General features: G+C 40.5%; 1 protein-coding gene across 4 annotated transcripts in view; it reads right to left on the bottom strand.

The window, feature by feature from the left end:
* Positions 1-1,844: 1,844 nt before the first annotated feature.
* The window catches only part of PDS5A (PDS5 cohesin associated factor A), a 171,134-nt gene continuing 146,270 nt past the window's right edge, over positions 1,845-26,708 (bottom strand). For 2 of the 4 annotated variants that reach the window (XM_037897910.2, XM_037897911.1), the window contains exons 27-34: positions 20,068-20,200; positions 19,289-19,408; positions 18,014-18,076; positions 15,145-15,290; positions 13,629-13,734; positions 8,836-9,191; positions 3,628-3,778; positions 1,845-3,036 (exon numbers count right to left, since the gene is read on the bottom strand). In XM_037897910.2, the coding sequence (XP_037753838.1) occupies positions 3,001-3,036; positions 3,628-3,778; positions 8,836-9,191; positions 13,629-13,734; positions 15,145-15,290; positions 18,014-18,076; positions 19,289-19,408; positions 20,068-20,200 (1,111 nt within the window). In that variant the 3' untranslated portion in view covers positions 1,845-3,000. The remainder of the gene's footprint in view (positions 3,037-3,627; positions 3,779-8,835; positions 9,192-13,628; positions 13,735-15,144; positions 15,291-18,013; positions 18,077-19,288; positions 19,409-20,067; positions 20,201-26,708) is intronic. The other 2 variants (XM_037897912.2, XM_043544498.1) reach the window with 1 other exon arrangement.

The raw sequence follows: 26,708 nt of genomic DNA, 5'->3' as shown, positions 1-26,708 counted from the left end.
GAGGCTACACTCAATAAATCCTAGGCTATAACAGTTAAGTTATCTTCAATAAATACTTGACAAAAGTTCAAGATTAGAGAAAATCAGGAACAAAACTGCAACTGCTAGATCAACAATCAAGTAAAATTTAGCTTACTGTCAGGTTTCAGAGTAGCAGTTGTGTTAGTCTGTATCCACAAAAAGAACAGGAGTACTTGTGGCACCTTAGAGACTAACAAATTTATTAGAGCATAAGCTTTCGTGGGCTACAGCCTACTTCATCGGATGCATAGAATGGGACATATAGTAAGAAGATATATATACACATACAGAGAAGATGGAAGTTTCCATATAAACTGTAAGAGGCTAAGTAATTAAGATAAGCTATTATCAGCAGGAGAAAAAAACTTTTGTAGTGATAATCAAGATGGCCCATTTAGACAGTTGACAAGAAGGTGGGAGGATACTTAACTTAGGGAAATAGATCAATCTATTAGCCATCTTGATTATCACTACCAAAGTTTTTTTCTCCTGCTGATAATAGCTCATCTTAACTAATTAGCCTCTTACAGTTTGTATGGAAACTTCCATCTTCTCTGTATGTGTGTATATATATACATATATATATATATATATATATATATATATATATCTTCTTACTATATGTCCCATTCTATGCATCCGATGAAGTAGGCTGTAGCACATGAAAGCTTATGCTCTAATAAATTTGTTAGTCTCTAAGGTGCCACAAGTACTCCTGTTCTTTTAGCTTACTGTGTACAACAGTAAACTCAAAGTTAATTTACAAAATGTTTTTGTAAACCTTTGACGTATTATTCCAGCACACTGTGTTTGCGAGTGGCTGTATACATTTACACTGAGCAAAAAGAATACTTATCCATTTTCTAAACTTTTCAGACTAATCCTTTTGAATTACACATTTGTAAAAGTACATAAAGTTCTGATTACAAATAACTGTAAAAGGGACACTAGCCGAGACTGTAGTTTATAACCAAAATATAGGTTTTGTAATTTAAAAAAAAAGTGTCCAAAACCTACTAGTTGTAGAAATGTTTTATTTATTTATTTGAACTTTAGAATGAGAACCAGGGTAAAACTGACTAATGTGTCAAAAGTAAACAGTATATATGCTGAAGAGTAGAACAGATTTCTAAAATTCTTTCAGTTTTAGAAATCTAAAGTCTGTTGATACAGGATAAATAAATGTTTAACTATTATATGACTTTTAACTTGACAATGTCCCTTTAATATAATATGTTTATAAAAATCCTTTAATGCCAGAGGTTCTCATATTGCTCTAGAAACCCTAAGATGTAGCTATTGCTCTGTGTGAACACAAACACAAAATTTTATCCATCAGTGAAGCACGGCCACTCTGGGACTAGAAAAAGATAATAGTTTAACAACATACAGCAACACTTTACCAATTTAGGACAGAAACCATTCCTCAACCACCGCATCAATAGCAAAGAATATATTGTATACCTAGCTCTTATACAGTGTTTTTTCATCAATCTCAAAACACTTTACAAAAGAAGTAACACTATCCTCATTTTACAAATGGGGAAACCGAGGCACAGAGGTGTGAGGCGACTTGCTTGAGGTCACCCAGCAGGCCAATGGCAGAACGAGGAACAGAGCCCAGTTCTCCTGAGTTGCAGTCCACTGCTTATCCTCTAGGCAGGAAAAATGAATTTACAAAAAACAGATCAGTCTTTTCAGATGCAAATTTTCCCCTTTGACTACATACTTGCCAGCACAAAGCCTATTTACTCAACTGCAATGTTCCTGCGTACAGATACAAAATAATTAGATTTAGGGGGAATGAAAAAAGGACCACCATATGACACCTAGAAGCGTTTATTTTATGCAACAAACTTAAATATGATCATGTGTACATAAAAGTGTACACTGTATCTATGCTGAACGATGCCAGGAAACATAATATTGATGCAACAGTCTTCTAAAACAAACATTAAAAATGAGCCTGGACAGGAAGACAAAATGCAAAACAGACCTTACTTCCAATCAGCACAATGCTCAAAATTGAGAGCAACCCTAACCATTTCCAACTTTCCTTACAAAGCTGCCGAAGTCCAACTATTTTTAAAAATTGACTTTTTTACATCAATAATAAAAATCTGGTGACAAACATTATAAAATCAAATGCTGGACTGTCTTTACTCCTTTAAAATTTTGAATATTCCAACAGAACTGCTGGAGTAAAAACACTTAAAAGTGATATATGTTTTTATAAAACAAACATCAATATGTACATTTATTGCAAATTATATTAAACTAAAATGGAGGAAAAATTAAAAAATGAAATGTCTACTTGCAAATCAATAATAATTTTAAGTGATTATTTTCCCACTCTGATAAAAATCAGAAAGCAACATTTATAAAATTGCCACCACATGACTTTTCATAGCAGGGAACTGAAATCTGTACATCTTATTTTTGCAGAAAAGTAGGCAGGCGGAAAGAATTATACATAAAACAGTCTCCAAAAGTAAAGCAAAGAAATATTTCTTGTGATTTTCCTCTACTTGTTTCCATTCAGTAGACATCTACTTTTTCTTGTGAAACATGGGAATAACCTGGCTCTCGGATCACAAATTTTCAGTGTCAGTAAAAGAACCTCTCCTTTGACTTTCTTTTAAAAAAAAAAAATGCAGCATGAAAATTAATGGAGTAAAATACTTTTAAACTCCAGATATGCAGAAACTGGAACCAAGTGTTAAGCAATTTGCTTAATTATTGACTTTTCATAAAAAAAAGTCTCTGGGGAAATAAGTACAGATGCTTTTAGCCTCTTTCTCAAGAGTTTCTGCTTTACATTTCCATTGAGAAGGATTAATTTCATGTAAAAGGGAAGCATAGTTTTCCTTCTGTTTTCAGAGCTGAAAGCTGTGTGTTTTGAAGTAATTTCAGTTCCTGTATAGGAAATTTCAGAATCTTAGTTTTTGCAGAAGCTTGGAGCTTGCCTTTATTTGGCCTTCATTTCCTCCCTTTTCGTGTAAGCTTTCTTTTTACCTTATAGGGGAGAAAAGAAAATAAGAGTTAAATATTTGGGTAAAGAAAATTCAGTTACTTCTGAACCATTAAAGCCACCCTCACCAATGTGTACATTTAAGTTCCTACAATACGCTTGACTCTTCATTTGTGCTTTTAATTTTCCAGCGTTATATTGTATTTTCTTCTGGACTAGCTCAGCACTGGTTCAATAAGTCCACATTTCCCTACTGTGTATTTTCATGTTTTAACCAAAAGTGGTGATACAGAAACCTGAATGAAGATAGATATATGCTTTAATTTCCATAACCGACTAGCATTTTCTCTTGTTGAATCAGACTGAATTAATGCAGTAGAATGGGGAGAGTAACTTAAAACAACTGCCTTAAGAATTCAAGCCTACAAAAGACTATCACTGAACTCTTATCTAAAAGCAAGTAACCCAGCAAATACTTTTTCTGATATCCACAAATAATAGTCTAAAAAGCTAAGATTTTGTGATATGTCTCACACTCAAAGGTGATTTTTATAGAAGGAAAATGGGATTCCTTGCTTCCCTACTGCACAAACTACAATAAAATTATAAAATAGCCCTGTATGTCCCTCCTGCACCTTTAGGAAGCCTCCCTCTGCTAGCTCTGTATCCTCATTGTCTTCCTGGCTGCTCTCACAGGCTTTAAAATGATCCGTATCATTTGATGAATATCCTGGACTTGAGTCTATCTCCAACAGTGAATCTCCATCACTTCCGAGCACCTGGCTTCTGAAAAATGTTAACACTGTTTTGACATTCCTTTAGGAATCATTGAATTAATACATACTGCATGGCTTGTTTAAGTATGTAAAAAATTAAATACCACAGAATTTCAAGGAAAAGTGTAAAATACAGATTCTTTTTGACTGTATGCTAATATGACCCTTTGTGGTTTTGGGGCTATTATCTGTCACTTCAAGCAGGTGTCTCAGCCCTGGTCTATACTACGAGTTTAGGTCGAATTTAGCAGTGTTAGATCGATTTAACCCTGCACCCGTTCACATGACAAAGCCATTTTTGTCGACTTAAAGGGCTCTTAAAATTGATTTCTGTACTCCTACCCGACGAGGGGATTAGTGCTGAAATCGACATCGCTGGGTTGAATTTGGGGTAGTGTGGATGCAATTCGACAATACTGGCCTCCGAGAGCTATCCATTGTGACCACTCTGGACAGCACTTTCAACTCAGATGCACTAGCCAGGTACAGAGGAAAAGCACTGGGAACTTTTGAATTTCATTTCCTGTTTGGCCAGCGTGCCGAGCTCATCAGCACAGGTGACCATGAAGTCCCAGAATCGCAAAAGAACTCCAGCATGGACCTAACGGGAGGTACTGGATCTGATCGCTGTGTGGGGAGAGGAATCCGTGCTATCAGAACTCGGTTCCAAAAGATGAAATGCCAAAATATTTGAAAAAATCTCCAAGGGCATGAAGGACAGAGGCTATAACAGAGACCTGCAGCAGTGCCAAGTGAAACTTAAGGAGCTCAGGCAAGCCTACCAAAAAAAACAGAGGCAAACAGCCGCTCTGGGTCAGACCCCCAGACAACCCGCTTCTATGATGAGCTGCATGCAATTCTATGTGGTGCCCCTACCACTACCCCACCCCTGTACGTGGACTCCTGCAAGGGGGGAGTCTCACGCAACAGGGATGAGGATTTTGTGGACGAGGAAGATGAGGATGAGGATGAAACCATTCTCCCCGACAGTCAGGAACTGTTTATCACCCTGGAGCCAATACCCTCCCAACGCAGGCTCCCGGACCTTGAAGGCAGAGAAGGCACCTCTGGTGAGTGTACCTTTGTAAATATAATACACGGTTTAAAAGCAAGCATATTTAATGATTAATTTGCCCTGAAGACGTGAGATGCATTCGCAGCCAGTACAGCTACTGGAAAAGTCTGTTAACGTGTCTGGGGATGGAGCAGAAATCTTCCGGGGACATCTCAATTAAGCTCTCCTGGAGGTACTCCCAAAGCCTTTGCAAAAGGTTTCTGGGGAGGGCAGACTTATTCTGTCCTCCATGGTAGGACATTTTACCACGCCAGGCCAGTAGCACGTAGTCTGGAATCACTGCATAACAAAGCATGACAGTGTATGGTCCATGCTTGCTGGCATTCAAGCAACATCCGTTCTTTATCTCTCTGTGTTATCCTCAGGAGAGTGATATCATTCATGGTCACCTGGTTGAAACAGGGGAATTTTATTAAGGGGACATTCAGAGGTGGCTGTTCCTACTGGGCTGTTTGCCTGTGGAAATCATCCCCGCTGTTAACCACACGGTGGGGGAAGGGGTGAAATGATCATCCCAGAGAATTGGGGAGGGAGGGGGGGCGACCTTGTACCGAAAGCACATGTGCTATGTAATGTTAACAGCTTGGTTCACCACGAAAGAGTCTACCCATTGTTCTCTAAAATGTGTCTTTTTAAATACTACTCTCCCTTTTTTTCCTCCCACAGCTGCAAATGTTTCAACGCTCCCCCCTCATCTCCGTCCCAGAGGCTAGCGTTGATCAGAAGGCGAAAAAAACATGCACTAGCGATGAAATGTTCTCTGAGCTCATGCACTCCTCCCACACTGAAAGAGCTCAGCAGAATGTGTTGAGGCAAGCAATGTCAGAGTCCAGGAAAGCACAAAATGAACGTGAGGACAGGAGGGACACGCAAGAGGAAAGGTGGCAGAATCAATTGCAGAGGTGGTGGCAGCGTGATGAGGTGGTGGCAGGATGCAATGCTGAGGCTACTGGAGGATCAAACTAATATGCTCCGGCATATGGTTGAGCTGCAGGAAAGGCAGCAGGAGCACAGACTGCCGCTGCAGCCCCTGTGTAACCAACCACCCTCCTCCGCAAGTTCCATAGCCTCCTCACCCAGACACCCAAGAACGCGGGCGGGGGGGGGGGGGGGGGGTGGCGCGGCCCTCCGGGCCCCCAACCCCTCCACCCCAGAGGACTGCCCAAGCAACAGAAGGCTGGCATTCAATAAGTTTTGAAGTGCAGTGTGGCCTTGTCTTTCCCTCCTCCCCTGGCAGTTATTCCCCTATTTGTGTGACAAATTAATAAAGAATGCATGAATTTGAAACAACAACTTTATTGCCTCTGCAAGCGGTGACTGAAGGGGAGAGGTCGGTTGGCTTACAGGGAAGTAGAGTGAACCAAGGAGAAACAAACAGAACTGCCACACCATAGCCTGGCCAGTCATGAAACTGGTTTTCAAAGCTTCTCTGATGCGCAGCGCGCCCTGCTGTGCTCTTCTAACCGCCCTGGTCTCTGGCTGCGCATAATCAGCGGCCAGACGATTTGCCTCAACCTCCCACCCCGCCATAAACGTCTCCCCCTTACTCTCACAGATATTGTGGAGCACACAGCAAGCAGTAATAACAATGGGAATATTGGTTTCACTGAGGTCTAACTGAGTCAGTAAACTGCGCCAGCGTGCTTTTAAACATCCAAATGCACATTCTACCACCATTCTGCACTTGCTCAGCCTATAGTTGAACAGCTCCTGACTACTGTCCAAGGTAGATTTGCCCACTCCAAATTGATTCCCGACTGACCGGTAGCTGTCTGGAGTTGCAAGCTTCCAGAGGGCTAACGCCACTTGCTTGTGAACTGTGAGGGCTGCTCTCATCTTGGTATTTCTGCGCTTCAGGGCAGGGGAAAGCAAGTCACAAAGTTCCATGAAAGTGCCCTTATGCATGCAAAAGTTTTGCAGCCAAGGGAATCATCCCAGACCTGCAACACTATGCGGTCCCACCATTCTGTGCTTGTTTCCTGGGCCCAGAATTGGCATTCCACGGCACGAGCCAGCCCCATTGCCACCAGGATGTCCAAATTGCCAGGGCCTGTACTTTGAGAGAAGTCTGTGTCCATGTCCTCATCACTCTCGTCACTGCGCTGCCGTCGCCTCCTCGCCTGCTTTTGCAGGTTCTGGTTCTGAACATACTGCAGGATAAAGCGTGAGGTGTTTACAACGCTCATAATTGCTGCGGTGATCTGAGCGGGCTCCATGCTTGCCGTGGTATGGCGTCTACAGGAGAGCAGAGTTGCAGCGGAAGCAGTCGCTGATGATGGATGCCAGGAGAGTAGATATTTATAGAGAACGATGAGAGGACCTGCGAGGTGGATTCATGAGAGCAGAGTTGCAGCGGAAGTGGGAGCCCACGACAGCCAACATGGAGAAATTCGCTATCGAGACAAGAGCAGGAGAGCAGAGTTGCAGCGGAAGCGGTGGTTTGATGACGAAGGTTAGCAGTCCTACTGCACCATCTGCTGAAAGCAGTATGGTGTCCACACAGAAAAAAGGCGCAAAACGATTGTCTGCCGTTGCTTTCATGGAGGGAGGGGCGACTGATGACATGTGCCCAAAACCCCCCGCCACAATGTTTTTGCCCCATCAGGCATTGGGAACTTAACCCAGAATTCCAATGGGCGGCAGAGACTGCAGAAAAGCTACCCACAGTGCAACGCTCCAAAAGTTGATGCTAGCCACAGTACTGTGGACTCACTCTGCCGACTTATTGCGCTTAGTGGGGACACACACAATCGACTGTATAAAAGCGCTTCCTAAAAAAATCAACTTCTATAAATTCGACCTAATTTCGTAGTGTAGACATACCCTCAGTCTTGATGTGAGATGGGAAGGCTGGGGAACATCTCATTCTGTCCCATACAGACTGAATTTAGTTGAAAACTAGAAACCACAGTCTCTGTGGGCAATCCCCTCACTTCCTAGGTTGATGCTGTCAGAGACAGGATTTTCTCTATTGTGATGTGACATCTCATATCAATAATGATTACAATCATGCCCATGTGATTTTTGGACTGCTTTCAAGATGCAGCCTCTTCCTTATTAAAAATTAATTTCTTGCTGTATTTTTTCACTTTTAAATTATTTTTAATCTATGATCTCTGCAAGCTCTTTAAAAAGAGCTTGCTGTGTAAATTACTAACAGACCTACTCAAATACTTATTTCAGGTTAAGTTGAGGGTTTTTTGAGCACATAACTTACTTAGCAGGTTTTTGCATTTTAAAGGTTCTTACATTTAAAACATGTTTGGAAAACATAGGCATCCAAGGTTGTGCTAAGCCAATTCTTCAAATTTTTTGAATTTTTAGTTCTGGTGTATGAAGTTGTGTTTCAAATGTAAAGACCACTCAGTGAATGCATAAATCAAAGCATGTGTACAGAGAATGAAAAAGGGCTGTACCAAAGTCAAATAGCTGCTTGGTGAACGCACAGTTTCAATTTCTGTTATCCATTTGCTTTTTTATATTTTAGACAAGTGATTGTTTCAAGAAAGGACATGGATTAAACAAGCAGCAAAACCCAAATGTTTTTAAAAAAATTATTTCATTCATCAAAGATATAGTGCTTTTAACTTTGTTAGTTGATTGACCAGACCAGGGTCCTGAGTTAGAGCACATGTATATTTGCATTAGTAAATGGAGTGAAAAATCCCAACTCCAACACTCTTAGCTCTTTGACATAGTGATGCAGATGATGCCAATGGAAGCACCACATTCAAGAAATAATATTGTACAAAAAGAGGATATGGTTTCTGGTCTCATATACTATATTCAGTGCTCTGAACCTTGTTCTCATAGCATATACATAGGTTTAATCTTGAGATACCCCAAGAAAAAATATATTTCACAATGCAATGCGCTGAGCCATGATGCTGGTTATTAGTAAATGTTTTGGTTAGAGTGTTTAACCATTTGTTGAATACATTACTTCTAAAGCTCAGGATATATCTTGGAGGTAGGAAAGATGCTATTTTTACCTTTGTAGATCAATTTGTCTCTGTGCTGGTGCTGCTTTTTTTGCTATGTCTTGCTGTTTTGGTGCTTTGGCATTACCTGCCTCTAAACCCCCTGAACTCTCTTGACTGACTGCTGCCCTTTTCCTTCCCCTGCCAGATGGTTTATTTGTTTCATCATTTTTTACTGTGGTGCCCTGAGATTCAGACTTTGGTGGACGCCCTCTCCTAGGTTTGGGAGGGGCTGGTGGTCCTGATTCATCTGCTTTTTTTTCTTCTGTTTTTTGATGAATGTTTTCTGATCCAGCTGCTGCTGCCGTTCTTTTTTTTCCACGTTCAGTGCTAATGTTTCCTTGTGTAGCCTGATCAGAATGAATCTCCTAGAAAAGAAAAGAAAAGAAAAATTCCTATTTAGCAAAAACAAGATCCTCAAAGGCCAAGTTGTAACTGTTATCAGACAAAAGCATGAATTTCTGAAGCAAATATGCAACAAATCGTACAAACACCCACCCAACATGTAAGGCTTGGTTCTAGTGAAAAAACATACCAAAATGGAACTTTTTGGCATCGTTTGCTTGCAATAAATTTAATATATGAAACCTATAATGTATGATACAGTGCACTTTCTTTCAGTCTCAAAGTAATTTATTTGTATTTTGAAAGTAACTAAGATTATGGTAGGACTATAAAACTCTCACTTCCCACCATGGTCCTACGAGGCATGCTCCTTCACAGTCTCTTTGCCCATCACTGGGAGATCTACTAGAGGGGCAGTAAGCAATGTCTCTGGTGAAACAAGACTTTAGTGCAGCAAAAAGGGGGTTTACTTTAGTAGATGGATTTCTGAGACCAACCTCCAGTAAAGCTGTGGTAGTAGTAGTAATAAAATAAAATAAATAAAACCCCTTCCAGAACACACTCCATGACAAAAAAAAAAGGTTTTGGGGAAGTGAGGAAGATGGAAATTGGGGTATGGGGGGAATCTCCCATCCACACGTGTTTTGCCACATTCACTAGGTACAGGGAGCAATGAGTGTGTGTATGTGGGGATAGGGGTTTTTTTTCCTCTTACATAGGGCAGGGATGCGCAATGGACCCATGGGCAAAGGGGAGAGGTGGTAAGTGGCCATCTAATCAGTGGCCCCTGGAACAGTTGCCAGCACATCTCACATGGAGGAGGAGAGAGGGGTATTCAAGGAGCATACCTAATATGATGACTGTTAACATCATGGCTCTACCATGGCAACAGACCCAGTGAAATTATTTACATTATTTCCTGTGTACCTTGAAAACCTGTAATTATTCATATGGGTAAAAATACAAGTAGAGCTGAATGGTCCCGGTAGCTGAGGCCATTTTTATCAGACAGCTTATGAATAGAACACACAAGTCTGAACTTCAGATTAGCAAAAATATTGTGATGGTTTTGCATCTCCTTATTTATGCAGTACAAGTACAATTACAGTGCAATTCATTACTCAATACCAGAGACAAAAAGAAAAATTACTCTGATGCCACCAGAACTTAAAATGGCACCTATAACATAAAAGAACTTCATCGCCAAGTTCATAATTCTGCCACCGTCTCTTTACTTTCCACTAAGTAATACAGAACATTATATAATGTTTTTGTGAACCTGTCACATATTAATATAGCATTTTGAGTTTGCCAAGGGTTGTATACATTATTTAATCTACAAAAGCGGTAAACGTGCCATTGGTTAAAAAAAAAAGGTTGCTCATCAGGAATGTACCTTAGGTGCCTGTGAAATGACCATTATTAAAAGACTGAACTATTGCGGTCTTAGGAAACAGACTTGGTCTATGGTTCAGCCCATCAGAAATCAGCCATTTAATTATTTTTAAATCAGACCAACCAGCCGGCTGACATTGCTTCCATTTGATATTCATTTGGCATCATGAAATATCTGTTAGTCTTCACTTTGCTATAGAGCAGTGGTTTTTGACCTTTTTTCATTTGCAGATGCCCTAAAAAATTTTGAACGGAGGTGCGGATCCCTTTGCAAATCTTAGTCTGCGGACCCCAGGTTGAAAACCATTGCTATAGAGTAATAAAACTCATAAACCCAAATATTTCCAAGGGTTTTTCAGACACATGAAAACAGTGCTAATTCCCCTGCCCCCTTTTTTTAAAGAGTGAAAAATTTAAAGGTTTTTGTTTAGCTATTTGATAAATGCCATATATAAATTTGTTAATGTGGCACCTGATCATCTCATGTAATTTAAAACACATCCATTAAAACCATTCACCATAAATTAGATGTGGTGTCTGAAACTAGGATTTCTCTCATTAGAAGTTCCATTGTTATTTTAAAAATGGCTAAACAAACTTCATGATAAGAGTTTTTTTCTATTTTTTCCTGTTTTTTTTTTTTTAAATAGTCTCATATGAGGCATTTTGGTAGTGTCTGGGAAGAATTTTAATTTTCTACATTTTGGTCATAATGGTTATACACAAGTTGTTCTTGAAAGCTCCCTAAAAATTTCTAAGTAACAATAATTATATACAATTTATATCATATAGGGAAATAATTCAGCATGATTACAAATGATTCAAAATGTAGTATCAGAAAGAAAGGGTAGAGATTAAACAGATTCTATAAAATACATGCATGGAAAAAACATATACATCTCGGGAGCTATTTTTCCCCTTAGGCAATATTTTATTCATAGTGACCGTCGAGCTAGTCACTATTTGTATAATTTTGTGTAATCCTAGTTATTTTTCCTTAGCAGTCAAGAGCAACTTAACGAACATTTTAAGGTCAAGCAATGGGAGCGCTGGGAATGGAATTCAGGTACTCTTGGCTATAAACCTACTCTTCCCTCCTCACACTTGTGTGTGGATACAGGCTTCCTAGTATGTGTTTCTGTAAAATACATTTCTTACAGGTTAGGAAGCTTTCAATTGGCGTAGATCACCTCAATTAAAAAAATAGACATGTGGACACAGGATCACAAGTGTCTTTAATAACTAAAAAGAAAAGGAGTCCTTGTGGCACCTTAGAGACTAACAAATTTATTTGAGTATAAGCTTTCGTGCCACAAGTACTCCTTTCCTTTTTGCGAATACAGACTAACACGGCTGCTACTCTGAAACCTTTAATAACTAAATTATCTTGAAGAAACAAGTTCTCACCAGGGCCAACAGCTTAGAATAAATTTGCTGTTCCCTTGAACAAGATATCTTGGAATCACTATGAAGCAAATGAATAAGGGTTGAGATTTCCAAATCCAGGTAGGTAATTTAGCTACACAACACCCTGTGATATCAATGGGAGCAGTGTACCTAAATACCCTATAGCTCGGAAAATCTCAACCAAAATCTCAAAAAGTGGGAACATTTACTTTTTTGAACTGTCATATCTCCCATATGCCTTGTCCAATTTGTCTCAAGTTTTACAGAAAAATTCCACCCTGGCAAAAACTCATGATTGTGAAATTTCAGAAAGATTGTTTCAGTTTTGGAGAAGGTGCGGGTAGGATGTAATAAATCAGGGGTGGCCAACCTGTGGCTCTGGAGCGACATGCGGCTCTTCAGAAGTTAATATGTGGCTCCTTGTATAGGCACCGACTCCGCGGTTGGAGCTACAGGCGCCAACTTTCTAGTGTGCCGGGGGGTGTTCACTGCTCAACCCCTGGCTCTGCTACAGGCCCTGCCCACGCCCCTGAGCCTGCCATGTCCTCGCTCCTCCCCCTCCCCCCAAAGCCTCCTGCATGCCATGAAACAGCTGATTGGGAGGTGTGGGAAGGGAGGGGGAGGCGCTGATCGGCGGGGCTGCCGGTGGGCGGGAGGCGGGGAGCTAATGAGGGGCTGCTGACGTATTATTGTGGCTCTTTACATCGGTAAATTCTGACTCCTTCTCGGGCTCAGGCTGGCCACCCCTGTCATAAATGATCTTACATGATAGCATCTTCAACCTTGTCTACATAACAATTAGCCTCTTTCCACAATCTGCACTTGAAATGCCTGCTTACATCTTTACCTAAATATTTACTTAAGAGACTGGATGAATATATGTATTAAATCATAAAATTAGCACTATCCATTCCCTTCTCCATAATTACAAAAATGTAGTACTGAACTTAGATTTTTTTTTTTAAATTGTGTTCTATGAGAGAGGTTTTTTCTTCTTTAAAAAAGCTCAAGGAAATAAAATATTAAAAAAATCAAAGTTTAAATACTATTTTGGTTGTGGCACAATCTAGTAGATACAAAGAAATGTAATGCTGGGAGGAATACTCTTTACTTAACTCTTGTGCTGTTGTGCATATTCCTCTCTCCCCTCAACAATCGCTAATTGGGTGTTATAGATTAAGCATCTTTTGAACACCCATGACACATCATTTCTAGTGATTTTATTAAACTGAGTGCAATCTCTGACCACATACTGAACAGACCAGGCAGGTCTATCAAATGTAAATAGTCAAACAAACTGGATATAACCTTAACTTAAAACAACATTAAAACTGTGAACAAACTGAAAAAAAGATGGGAAACGTGAAGGTTCCATTGTACTCCCTTTGGTATTTCATAATATAGGATGAACTCTCTTAACTAGTCCATACTGTTTGACAATACATGCCATCTATCCATTTGTCTGAAAAAATCGTTAGTTGTTCTGAAAATGAGCTGTCTTTTTATGGGCTGACAAAAGAAATGAGATAATTACATTGAATGAGATGAGGCATCAATTCTTTCAGAGACCATCTAGGAAATGTTGGTATGTACTAAATGAATTTCTATGCCAGATTAGCTATAAAAATAGTGTTCACTTTTAAAAATATGAAATCTACCTTGTTTTTCACAGGTTCTGTCTTTGCTGGTGTGACTGAAATAATCCTCACTGGATTTTCATCATTTTCGCTGACCCCAGTTTCTGATATATCTGAACTCTGTTCCCTGTTAGAGGAATTAAAAACAATCATGTATGCAACTATTTTTTTCTTCTTAAACAACGCAGACAGACAGGAGAGCAGACTAAAGTAGAAAAAAAATCACCTGCCTTCACTTTTATATTCCCCTTATCAGAATGTTTCCCATACAGGCAAGTATTAACTTTCATTCAACTGTGATATCACCAGTTTGCAGGATAAGAACAAATCTATTAATCAGGACAAGGAACTTGCACACAGCTGTTCCAGGAGGGGAGATTTTTCACAAAACATACCATATTAAGACTATTCAGAGCCATTACTGTGTGTACCCCAGGACCATCCAAGCTTTGCCCCAGTTGAGGGACATATTCCAAACGGATATAGAAGTGGTACTACCCTTCAATTTTATGAAACAACTGAACCTTTAGTTGTACTCAACTTTCTTTCTTTAACCATTTAGCCTATCAAGTTCATCAACTATGAAACAAGCTAAACTCAGCCTTAAAATTTCAAAGTGCAAGCTCGCTCTCTCTCTGCAGTAGATTTTTAAAAAATCAATGGGAGTTAGGCACTTCAATACCTTTCAAAATTTGTCCCTATGTACTTTAGAAAATAAAGCATTTTCCTGTCACATATTATAAGCAACATTTATTCCTACCTTTTCATTTTAGCCTTCTATTAAACTACATATCAACTTAAATGTACTTAATCAGCAAAACTCTTTGTTTTAACTGGGACACTACAGTCATTAAAAAGTGAAGAGAAATTATAATGATTGTTTATTAAGCAACATGATTAATCTTAATTCTTTCATATTAGAAACATGTGGGTTGTAGAATCTAATTACACAACAATATTCTTGTTAGTGGTTTATTAATATATTTTCAGATGGAAAAATATTAAAAACAAGTAGCTAGAGTGTTCAATCACATGGCATCAGAATACATTTGCAATCTATCTGGATCTGAATTGTCTTTATTATAGCTAATGCACACAGTGTACACAAGAAAGAAAATTCTCTTAATTTAGTGAGCTTGATAAGTGTTGTCTCGAGGTGCTCAGATTCCATGGTGATGTACACTGTAACTAGATCAATTATATAGAGATGCACCTATGGTTTAGTTGATTGAAAACAGGGCAGGGAGTTAGGAGAGTTAGATTCTATTCCTGTCTATGCCACTGACTTGCTGCATGATACTGCACAGTTCACAACCTATAAATGTGTCAATTATCCTGGCTATTTTAAAAAAAAGGATCACAAAGGTGCCTATAAAGAACCCTAGGCTACAGGAATAAAAAAATGCAAAGTATCATTTCCTGATTGTTCAAATTCAGCAAAGTACAATGGCATACAAACAAAACACTTATTTCCAAAACACAGGAGTGTATAGTGTTAAATGAAGTAAATAGCTGCAAACAAATAAACACCATGTACCTTGATCTGTTTCCTGCAGGAGAGCTCAACTCCGAGTTTACACTAATATTGCTTCCAGTCTCTGATCCTGTGCTTCTAATATAAGGTCTCCTTCCAGTTGCAGATAATGGTTTGTTTACTGCACCTAATACACCAGTTGGTTTTGGCTAAAATGCAGAAAGATTTATTCAAGCTTTTATTAAAGGTATACAAACAGGAATTTTAAAAAAACACTAAAATTTTTTAAAAATATTGTCTATGGTACAGTGAGGATTAACTGCACAACTATTATACTAAATAACCTCTTCCACTCGCAGCAATAATTCCCATCTTAACTAGCAACATGCGATAAAAGGCATTTGTGGGAGGTCTTTCCTAACACAATGGCTGCTGTCAATTGCTATGGACCATTCTGCTTGATTTTATAAAAAAATTATTATTCAGGGTACTTTGCATATCAGGCATGCAAATGGCCAATGACTGCTAATATCATACTGGGGGGCCCCAAAAAACCTTATGAAGGTGGCAGCATTCTGCAACAACTATCCAAATAAAGCAGAAGAAACTTGCAATCTGTAGAAGACAAGTTGTGGGCAAATAAATACAAACTTTCCCAACAGAAGGGTAGGATTAGGTTCGCTGTCCAAGAAAATGTGAAATCTGAACACTCTTAATTCAGCATAAGGAAAGCTAATGTAAAATGCCAGTTGCTGTACATCACGTCTTTTAGGGACTTCTGGGTGCATGGCTGGTATTTTTGGTTTCGATGGACCGGATGGTAATCTATTTGTTCGGGGTGCCTAGACAGGAAAAGGAGGTGGTACTTTTCTCTGCACTATACACTCTGTGGGAAGCTAGGGCATTTTCTTTATAGCATGGTTGGCACAAAGCTGCTTCTCCAGTGGGTTTTCAGGTTTCCTTCTAGACCACGTTAAATAAAAATATTCTCTCCATACTGCTGTGGAGCTGGAGGTTCATTTAACAGGAAGCCAAGCAGGAAAACCATGTCACAGATGCTGAGCAGCCATCTGGCCAGCAGAACTGTAGCCTCTTGTGGCAGGGAGGCAACTAAACTATTAGGAGGCAACCAGGGCAAAGCCAAAAGACAGGATGTTTATTTTTATACTGCGTGCATACATGGCCGGTGGCTGAGACCAGGAGATAGGGTATAATGCAGGGGTGGGCAAACTTTTTGGCCAGAGGGCCACATCGGGGTGTGAAACTGTACGGAGGGCCGGGTAGGGAAGCCTGTGCCTCCCCAAACAGCCTGGCCCCCGCCCCCCCCCCACTTCCCACCCCCTGACCAACCCCCTCCAAATCTTCCCCCCACCCAACCCCCCCCCCCGCTCCTTGTCGCCGGCCACCCCCTCCCGGTACCCCCATCCCTATCCACCCCCCAAGACTCCACCCCCTATCTAACCCCACCTTCCTCCCCACCCCCTGACTGCCCCCCCCAGAACCTCTACCCCATCCAACCTCCCCCTGTCCCCTGACAGCCCCCCGGGACTCCCTACTCCTTATCCAACCCCCCGGCCCTGGCCCCCTTAACATGCCGCTCAGAGCAGCATGTCTGGGAGCTGCGCTGCCTGGAGCCAGACACGCTGCTGCGCTGCATGAGTGCACAGCCCCGCCGCCCAGCAGGTGGAGGAGGGGGAATAGCAGGGGAGGGGCTAGCCTCCCAGGCCAGGAGCTCAGGGGCCGGGCAGGACGGTCCCGCGGGCCGAACGTGGCCCGCGGGCCGTAGTTTGCCAACCTCTGGTATAATGGCATGATAACATGCTAATGTCCTGCATAAAAATAGCCTGCACATGGACCGGTAGTTACACTGCCCTGGAACAAGTAGTGCACTAAGTTTACCTGAAAGTTAGTTATGTGTTTTATCATAAAAACAATATACCACTTATGTACTGTCTGAAATTTGAACTGAGAGAAAGTGAAATAAATGTTTACTTAAACATTAAAATGTTAGGGCACTGAATAAATGTTAATTTTTTCAGATGTTTGGTACAATAGTAATAGTTAAATAACTTAAGCAACAGAAAATAAACCAGGCCTGCTATTGTGTTTAGAGCTGCATTAGTGAGAAAAATATGTCCCGTATTTAGCAAGAGTTGCTAGCTACAATAATGTTTCCAGAAGATTCAATTAGATGAATGACTACTATCAAAGAATCGAAGGGCTCAGTTTAAACAACCAGTGAAAATGTGTTTCAAATATTAACAACATTTCACTAATCAAATCTGAAAACTATTTAAGCTATAAATGTAAGCAGTATTTCATAACTCCATCATGTACACAAATACTATAAAACTATTGCTTCTGACTCTAAGCAAAATTTACAGTAAATTATGTAGTACTATATAGTTACATGGAAGAGAGTATGTAAAGGAGCAAATGCAAATGAAGCATAAATGAGAAATGTGTGAACTATGCTGTTCTTAAGATCTTTACATTTTACAAGGTGACAAAATCAAGGCCTCCAAAACTAGTAAATGCCAGAATTAAGCATTTTCAACCTTGCTTCTGCACCTTTGTACGTACAAATTATGAGGCATCCTGTAATTATATGATAAATTACTATTTTTCCCTTCACAGATTTTTGTCAGTGCACAGGATGGACAATGCAAGGACAGTAAGCACTGTCCCCTGCTCCCCTCTGAAAATAGTGTCAAATTAAAGGCATTTGTTGAGCCTTCTAGTAAAAGCAATTTACAATTCTCGCACGTATGTATAACTATTAATAATTAAAGTAGCAAACAAACTTGGTAATACACTTTTTGAACTGCAGTACTGAGTCTTATAGTGATTTCTCTGAAAATGAAAAACTAGAATTCCTATTAATCGCTATATATCATGCGCAAAGTCATTACAATTAATTAACATACAGTACCTTTCCTGTTAAAAGAAGAACCCTTGTCTCTTCTGTAATATAATTCCTGTCATTACAGAAGTCCTGCGTGAAAAAAGGAAAGTAATTAGATCTGCATTTGTCTTCTCTATTTTAATGTTTTATTTTTATGTCAGTGTGAAAGATTTATTTTGTCACGTAAGCTGTTATCATCAAACCGTCTTGAGGCCTTTCCAATTTTCAGAAACTACACTTAAGAGTTTATATAGCTTCCTAGTGACAAATTTAATCTAATAAAGCACAACATAATTTTATTCAGAACTGCACAGTTTGTATTCAGCAGTCACGCACTTCAATTCCAGATTTCCAATTTTTTCTATTAACTTGAAGGTAAGCAAAAGTGATTTCCCTGTTGTATTTGTTGTGTCTAGCTGTATTATTTGTTTTGGAAGACCAAAGAGAAGTGGTTTTTATAAACTGAAAGTTGTAATCTTATTTCATTTTGATTTTTAATATATAGCTATCAACCTAGTCAATCATAATGCAAATCAATCTGTCTACATGCTTACTTGGCCTGCATCACTATAGTATTTGATACTGCATAATGATGCAAGTAAACTACCAAGTTACATCATTTAACCTTTGAAATATCAGCCTCTGGAAGGGTTCTCTGTTTATGATACTGGAAAATTTTGAGATGTATTCTCTTGCACAACCAGAAATTAAAATCTATCCTGTAGGATTCATTTGGCTCTACTTTAGCAATTTATGTCCTGATTATGGTAGTGTGATACAGGGTTCTACTGGTGACAATGAGGTTGCCCAAGGAAATCTTAAATCCCAAGAGGCTAAAGATTATATTAAAAGGACTTTTTTTTTTAAAAAAAGTAAATGCACTACGCCAAACAGTTATCAGAATTAAATATATGTAAGATGTTTTAAAATTTAATCACCAATCTATCTGTTTCCTCTCTATACTTTTCTGCCAGCTTTGCATTCCATTTCTTTCTCTTTGTGTTTTGGCTTTTTCATTTCTCCCTCCCAGCAGGTGCACAACTCCTTAATGCAATGTCCTGTCAATGTCAGTTAAAGCATCAGTATTTTAAATAGCTATCACCTGCTAACAAACAACTTTAGCTGCATCTGCTCAAGATGAACAGATGGCTTAGCATACAATTTGTGCTATATAACTGGATACTTCTTATAATAAATACAAGTTTTCTCCCAACTCCGTATTTTAAATTATGATATAGCCTTGAAAGTTAAGTCACAAAGTATTTGTATTACTCCTCCCAGAAAATGAATTAACAAAATTACCTTTTCAGGTTGCGTAAAAAATTTGGTGGGCAATACAGGGTCCTTTGGTGAATCTGCATTACATAAAGCACTCTTGCTGTTGATTACACACAGTGCTACATCACATACTGTATAGAGTTTCTGAGGGAAAAAAAGGGAAACAGTGCTTTAGATATTATTTATAATTTTCATAAGAGTAGCAAGAATGTACTCTTAAAATGTATAATCAATGAGCAAAAATAATTCTGTATCAACTATTAAGAACATATTTTACACTTAAAGAATTAACAGCATACTTCGCTCCTCATCACACCTTGCCCCTCTCTGTAGTTCTCAGTTTATTTTCTATACAATACTCCTGAATGAATAATGAAAAATACCTTAGATGTGTAAATGCACATCTGATGGCTGTTGCTCACTCGAACACACCAACCAGTTTCTTACTCCAACAGTAGACATCATAGTAGTTATACATATTACATTATTTTCCCAAAGAGAAGAAACTGTCTAACATCTACATGCAACTAAAAGTTCAGGGCTGCAGTGAAAATTAACACTAAATAGCAGACAATATTTAACAAATGCAATTTATTCAACTTAGCTGCTAAAAGCAACAGTTTTTTTTTTTTTAAAGCTGGAGATAAGTAATGTGTACATTGTTTACAACTAATGTTCTCTCTAGAGGACAGTAAACATTTCTGGTTTTGTGCTTTCTAACATCTTATGTATCTTGTTGTACATCTGATTGCAAAACCCTTCTGCTCTCAACCACCATTCCTCAAGTGAATCATATTTCTTACTTCATTGGCCTTAGGCTCATCAGGAGACTGAGCATCCCGGGTAAGCTTGATGCTTTCTGCCATCTTTTTCATGAAGGCATGGCTGTTGTTCTCATTCTTTGTCATTAAAACTTCAAGCATGAACCACAGACACCTAATGAAACACAAGTAACTAAATATCATGTTTGATATTGTGATCTCCATGTGTGGAGCAAGAATAGCAACATCTTTAAAAACGTTATTCTATTAGCTCTATCAGCTATAACAGCAGTCTTAAGAGACTGTGGTCAAATCGTATATATAAGTCAAATCTTATGTGTGTGTGTAGCACAGGGGTATTTCAGTATAGTTTCAAGTAAACTTGACATTTTAAAATCTGTAAATTGCATATATGTTTTAAATTCTCTGTGTGGTTCATGCTTGAATTTACAGGTCTTTTAACACCACCAACCCAGTTTAGAACATATATATATATATATATATGCATGCAATTTACAGGTCTTAATATGTCAAGTTAACCTGAAACTACACTGAAATACCTGTGCCACACAATTAACTAACTATTCTGGATTGATTTTAATGGGCTTAGGATCAAGCCCTGAGTGAACTCTATATTAAACAAGAACGAAAATTTAATTTTATGGTAATTGTTTGGGTGGAAAAGACTCAATCAAGGTCTGTATAAAAAGTCCAACTCATTCACTTTCTCCTCTCTTAGTTCACTTCCATGAGCTAATCTCACAAAATAAAAAAATATCAGAGGAAATGAAGGGAAGAAAGAAGATGGAACACTGACAATTTCTCCTTGTTGTATATATCCTTTTATCAGTATCAGGCAAAAGAAAGGATATTTAATAGAGAGGTGACGTAACAAGCAAACCAGGGCACTGGAACTAGCGGTGCTGAAGGTCTGGCAGCAACTTGGCTTGAAGTAGTAATAGCAATCAAATATATGGTTTCCATCATATTCAGGGTTTACAGTTCTATTCAGTGGTTTCAGAGTAGCAGCCGTGTTAGTCTGTATTCGCAAAGAGAAAAGGAGTACTTGTGGCACCTTAGAGACTAACCAATTTATTTGAGCATAAGCTTTCGTGAACTACAGCTCACTTCATCGGATGCATTCAGTCAATGTTTTTCAGCACTCTGACTCTAAAAATTGTTCCACCACTCCTGAAGAAGCTTCCCATAATGGAGACAGATACCAAGACAGATGTCTCACATTTTGGTTGAATCCAGCTGCCTGTTCCATTGTACCACAAACATAGGCAATATTCCACAAATGTGTGAGAGAGACACTCCCCCACAAAGTACCCTAGGGCAAAGTGCACTGATCTGATAGCCAAGAAGCCTTTCACAAGCCTTATTATTGAACAATGCTTCTTACTCCTACACTAGAAGGCAGGCGAGTATCAATGCCTCTCTCAGCAATTTAAAAACAAGTTAACTGAGGGGCTGCACAAGGTAATATCCGGAAAGGATGAAAATAGAACCTAGGTTTATAATATGGTAGACCCAAGTCTCAGCCACTTTGCCTTTCAGAATAAACAACCCAAATTAGAGTGTTTGCCTATCTAGCTGGTAACCTCTGCATTAGCCACTATCCAACACTCCTCTCCCACAGCCATGACTAGAAACCAGAATTCCTGATCCCAGCATTCTGTTGCTGTCTACCAAATAGTTGTGTAATCACTGAATAAATGTGTGGGGCATCCCCCTTTAGCACTTCGTCCACAGAAAATATCAGGATTACTTCTGTAGCTCAAGTAGTAGAAGTCTGAAGGTCCATGGTTCAAATCTTGGTCATGACTCAGACAGGAGGGGAGAGAGTGCCATGCAGCGGCACTGGGATCCCATGGGTCCCACAGCACCCGCTGACACAACAGCGGGAGCGGATCAAATGTACTTTGTTGCAGGAGAGTTTGGTGGGCTAAAAAACCAGACTGCAATAATCTGCAGGAAAACATAATCTTTAAAGGTTTTAATATTTAAAGGTCTTAAAATTATTTAAATCTTTAAAGGTTTTAATATTTAAATTTAAGTGAGGGATATAAAGAGATTTGATGTCTATTATAACAGGAATTAAAGTATTTTTTACATGGTTTAAGCAAGATTTGTTTTATTCTTTCAGTGGTAAACATTTTGTCTGAATTCCATTTATAATAAATTAATCAACAATTTTTTTGTAGCACGGGAGAATGTGTCTCTCTTGCGGGTTCTAAGGTTTTTGCAGGTGGGAGCGGCATAAAAATGCAAGAAACAATGCAGGAGCAGGTGGCAGTGGAAGTGGGTATTGCAGGGCAGGACAGGAGCAGGATTAAAAAAATAGTCCTGTGCAGGGCTCTATTTTATGGTTGCACATGATGGAATTTATTTTTTCTGTTTTCTTTTTTAAAAACTGGTTTATTTAATTCACACAGTGAGAAAACATCCTTAAAACCAGGTTTTATAGTTAACACACATAATTTGTCAATTATGGCACAAAGGGCAACAAAACATAGGAGCTCGATGCTGTCATTTGTCACACACTGGCAGCTCTGAAAGTTGAGAGATCTGACCAAGAAAACTGGATGCAGTTGTAATAAGGCTCAATATTACTTCTCTGGGAAAGAAATATGAGGGAGACCAAGAAGGGCAACATTTGCTAGCTGCTGCTTTAATCCCATAAAACTGGGAAAGGAGGATTACTCTTGTAGAAAAACTAACACTGCGACTAGACAGTCTGCCTGAATGTCGGATTTCCAAATTCTTAGGAACCCTAATCTTCCTGGTTGAAGATATAAATATTGAAAACTGCAAAGTGCCGAACGTGAAGAATGCTTCCTTCAGAAGTTCAAAGGAAGAGAAGGTGAGTATCCCATAAGAACATTTAAATAATAAACTGCCACTCAATTGAGATAAAATATCTGTTATGTTTGGCAGATTCAATTAAATAGACATGCTAGCCTATCACACATCCTTCCATTATTCACAAAGACTAAAATGGATGAAGGCTGGATCCTTAAACTGCTCTTATCAAGTACCTCTGAAACACAGTATTGTCAGTTAAAGATTCTCAAAAGAGTGCACAGCTATTAAGAACACATTTGATTTTGATTGCTTCCTCTATCATCAACTTATGGTGTATGCAGGCCCTTGTCTACAACTTCGTAAATAGGTGATCATGCACAAATAGTCAAACTTCAAACTAAGTCAAATATATAAAAACAAAATGTGCTCTTCCTTGAAAAAAAAACAACAGATTTTTAGCAGGATCTCAGGTCTGCAAATTATGGATATGTGGGTCAGAGTGGAATGAATGTGGTTTATCCCTGTCCTACCTTAATGCCTTTAGATTCCTTGGAAAATATGTGCTCAAAGGGAAAAGACAACTGTCTCAGATGTCAGAGTACCATATTACCTCACCCATCTTGTGTCTCTAATATCCTGCGACCAACATGGCTACACCATCACTGCATATCTCTGAGGAGCATCCTAGAGTCTATCTATCAGAATGTATGTCAACTCAATATAGTTGAATATCTAGCTAATCACAGATTTTCTTTACACTGTTGTATTTAGGGCACTTGCAACCAGGTTGGAATCAATCAATTTGAAAAGAATGCCAGCCTGCTTCTGTAAGTTAGCAGAAATCTATGAGAATACCTTAGGATGGACTCTAAGCAGAGTTTCCTAGGAGTATTGTTGATTTTTATTTTTAGAGAAAAGGGTTTTTGGATTTATCTCAGGAGACTTTTCAGCAATATATTCCTATCAGATGCCTGAATGGAATATTCCTTGCTCCATACAAGGAGAGGTTACTTACTATGTAAAGTAACTGGAGTTCTTAAACATGTTTGTCCCTATGGGTGCTCCACTTCAGGTGAGTGAGTGTCCCAGGGGCCTTTGATTGGAGACTTTTGATAGAAGTCTCTGTTCGGTTTATATATGCACCCAAGGGCATATAGGGCTGTGACAAGCGAATTGCCCTCACTTCCTTCCCTACCACAAACAAGAAGTAGGAAAGCAGAGCATGTAGCGATGCACCCATAGGGACAAACATACTGAAGAACTCCAATTACTGTACAAGATGAGTAACCTCTGCTCCTCCTTTAAGTAATGTCCTTATGAATGCTCCACTTCAGGTGAGTCCTCAGCAGTTCTTTTAAAAGGAAATGGATGCTTTGGAGCATGGTCTAAGACCAGTGGTAGTCAACAGGCGGACTGCAGGCCAAATCCAGACCATCAGACGCTTTTCAGTGGACCGCATGGGCTGAAGCTAAGTTGGGGCTGGAGTTGTGCCTGTTCCACAGCACAGGGCCCCCCCCCCAGCAGTGGGCTGGGCTGCGAGGTGCAGTCGTGTCCCCAGGTGGTTGCTCATGCAGTTGCAGCCGCATTGGGATCAGTGCAGGGATGGAGAGGGGGCAAGCAGCGATGTCGGGGGGGGGGATCTCTCCCCCCCCCCCCGCAGGCAGCAATGAGGTGTCACGTGCTCATGCTGCAGCCCAATCAGAGGGCAGTGCTGTCTGGGCCCTAATTCAAATTCTTCTGTGCCTTCCCTGGAGACAGAGGGGCTGGCTGGGTCATGGAGCTGCAACTTGTGGGCCCCGGGCCCTACTGGGGAACCCGGCTGGTAAGAGCCTGACGAGGTTCTGCAGAATCTGCTTGTGCCAGGGCACCAAGCACAGCATGCCCTGCCCCCTCCCCTGGCCTTGTGCCCCCCACCCAAGCGGTCCCTGGAGCCTCTCCCCTGGCCTTGTGTCCTCCCCACCCCATGTCCTTTGGGGCCAAACCCCAGAGCCCTTTCCAGCTGCCCCCCAAACCAGCCTATTTCTCCCTCCCCACTCTGCCTCCAGCCACCTACTTCATAGAATATCAGGGTTGGAAGGGACCTCAGGAGGTCATCTAGTCCAACCCCCTGCTCAAAGCAGGACCAATCCCCAACTAAATCATCCCAGCCAGGGCTTTGTCAAGCCTGAACTTAAAAACTTCACAGGAAGGAGATTCCACTACCTCCCTAGGTAACGCATTCCAGTGCTTCACCACCCTCCTAGTGACTTCTAACACATCCCGGCTAATATTCCCTCTAATTTTTCCATCCATGTGTGGAATAAATTTTGTTATGTGCACCAAGGTATGTACCTATGTGCACCACCAATAGAAACAAAAAGCTTAGATATAATATATATTTTTTAAAAGTTACCATAGGAATAATTACTCCAGCCAGGACAGGTTTGGTATTTTAGAACTCACTACTCAAAGAATTAAATGTAAGTGTAAGAGAAATAAACATTATGAAATGCACAGACCAGTCAAAACAGTAAAATAACACTTTGAAAGAATAAAATTATAGAGAATATATGTGCATTGCAGGAAGTACCAGGAAGTACCAACAACAACAATACAAGTATGTGTTGGGAGGTGAGTGGGAAAGAGACAGAGTGTGTGTGTGAGTGAGAGAGACACTCAGACTCTGTGTGTGTGTGTGACACAGAGTATGTGTGACAGAGTGCTGGCTGCTGGGGAAAGCTGTGCGCTGTCTCTTTAAGACATTCACTAAAAGCTCTCCTGCTCTGTCCTGAGCCCCGTTGTCTCCCCTCCCCTGTTCTGTGGAGACAGGGTACATGGGCAGGTAGAGAGAGAGAGAGAGAGAGAGAGAGAGAGAGAGACTGACTGTGTGAGCTAGCTGCTGGGGAAATCTCATAAACAGTGCACTGTCTCTTTAAGAAAGGCACACAGACACTCACCATTCAGAAGCTCCAAGTCCTCCTGAGCCAGGCTGTCCCCTCTGCCCTGCGGAGATCAGGTATGGGGGCAGGGGGACATCCTGACATCTCCTCCCTCCCCCGCCAGCGCCCACTACCCCCCTGCTCTGCACAGCCAGAAGGAGGGTCCTGGGAGCAGCTATAAGAAGGAGCAACATGGGGGGAGGGGCACCTGACCACATGCTGCCCGCTATGCTCATGGGCACTTAAATCTCTCCTGCCCAGCTGCCCAAGCACGGCCTTCTCCCATCTCCCCAGGGCTGCTAACTAGAGTATCCTTGGCCCCTCCCCCTACCTGGAGCCTCCTTCCTGCCACTCTGCTTTCCCAGCCCCCAAAGGGGCATTGCACCGCTAGCTGGATCATAATTCAATAGCTTCACCTCCAGGCTCCGAGCTCTAAAGTACTCACACACACTCACACTGTGCTTTGGTGCCCAGATCCCAGCCCATACCCACTCCTCTTCCCCCCCACCCCATCTCTGCTACCTGGCTCAATTAGGGGCACAGAGAAATGTTTGGGAGTGGAGAGAGAGTGGTAACACCAGGTGTCTCAGGCCAGCTCTGTATGGCCTGTTTTCAATTTAGGGAAATAAGTTCACTCTACTCTCCAGGTAGGGAACTGGCAGGCAATTGGGGAGCTTGGGGGACAATCGAGGGGTTAGGGAAGGACAGCTGGGTGTGGGTCTGGACCTTGATTATACCTTGACAAAAAATAATTACTACCCCTGGTCTAAGACCATCAGCAGGACAGCAGTCCCAAAGGCAGGATCTGCCTGAGATGCCTGCACTAAGGCACAGTGCTTTGAGTAAGTATGGATGGAAGCACATGTGGCAGCTTTGCAGATTTCTGCATCAGGTACATCTTTCAGTAGGGCCACAGAGGTAGACAGATCTGGTGGAACAGGATATACCTCTAAGACA

The sequence above is a fragment of the Chelonia mydas genome, chromosome 4 (genome assembly GCF_015237465.2).
Source record: "Chelonia mydas isolate rCheMyd1 chromosome 4, rCheMyd1.pri.v2, whole genome shotgun sequence".
NCBI lineage: Eukaryota > Metazoa > Chordata > Testudines > Cheloniidae > Chelonia > Chelonia mydas.
This window is presented reverse-complemented; position numbering and strand designations above follow the sequence as displayed.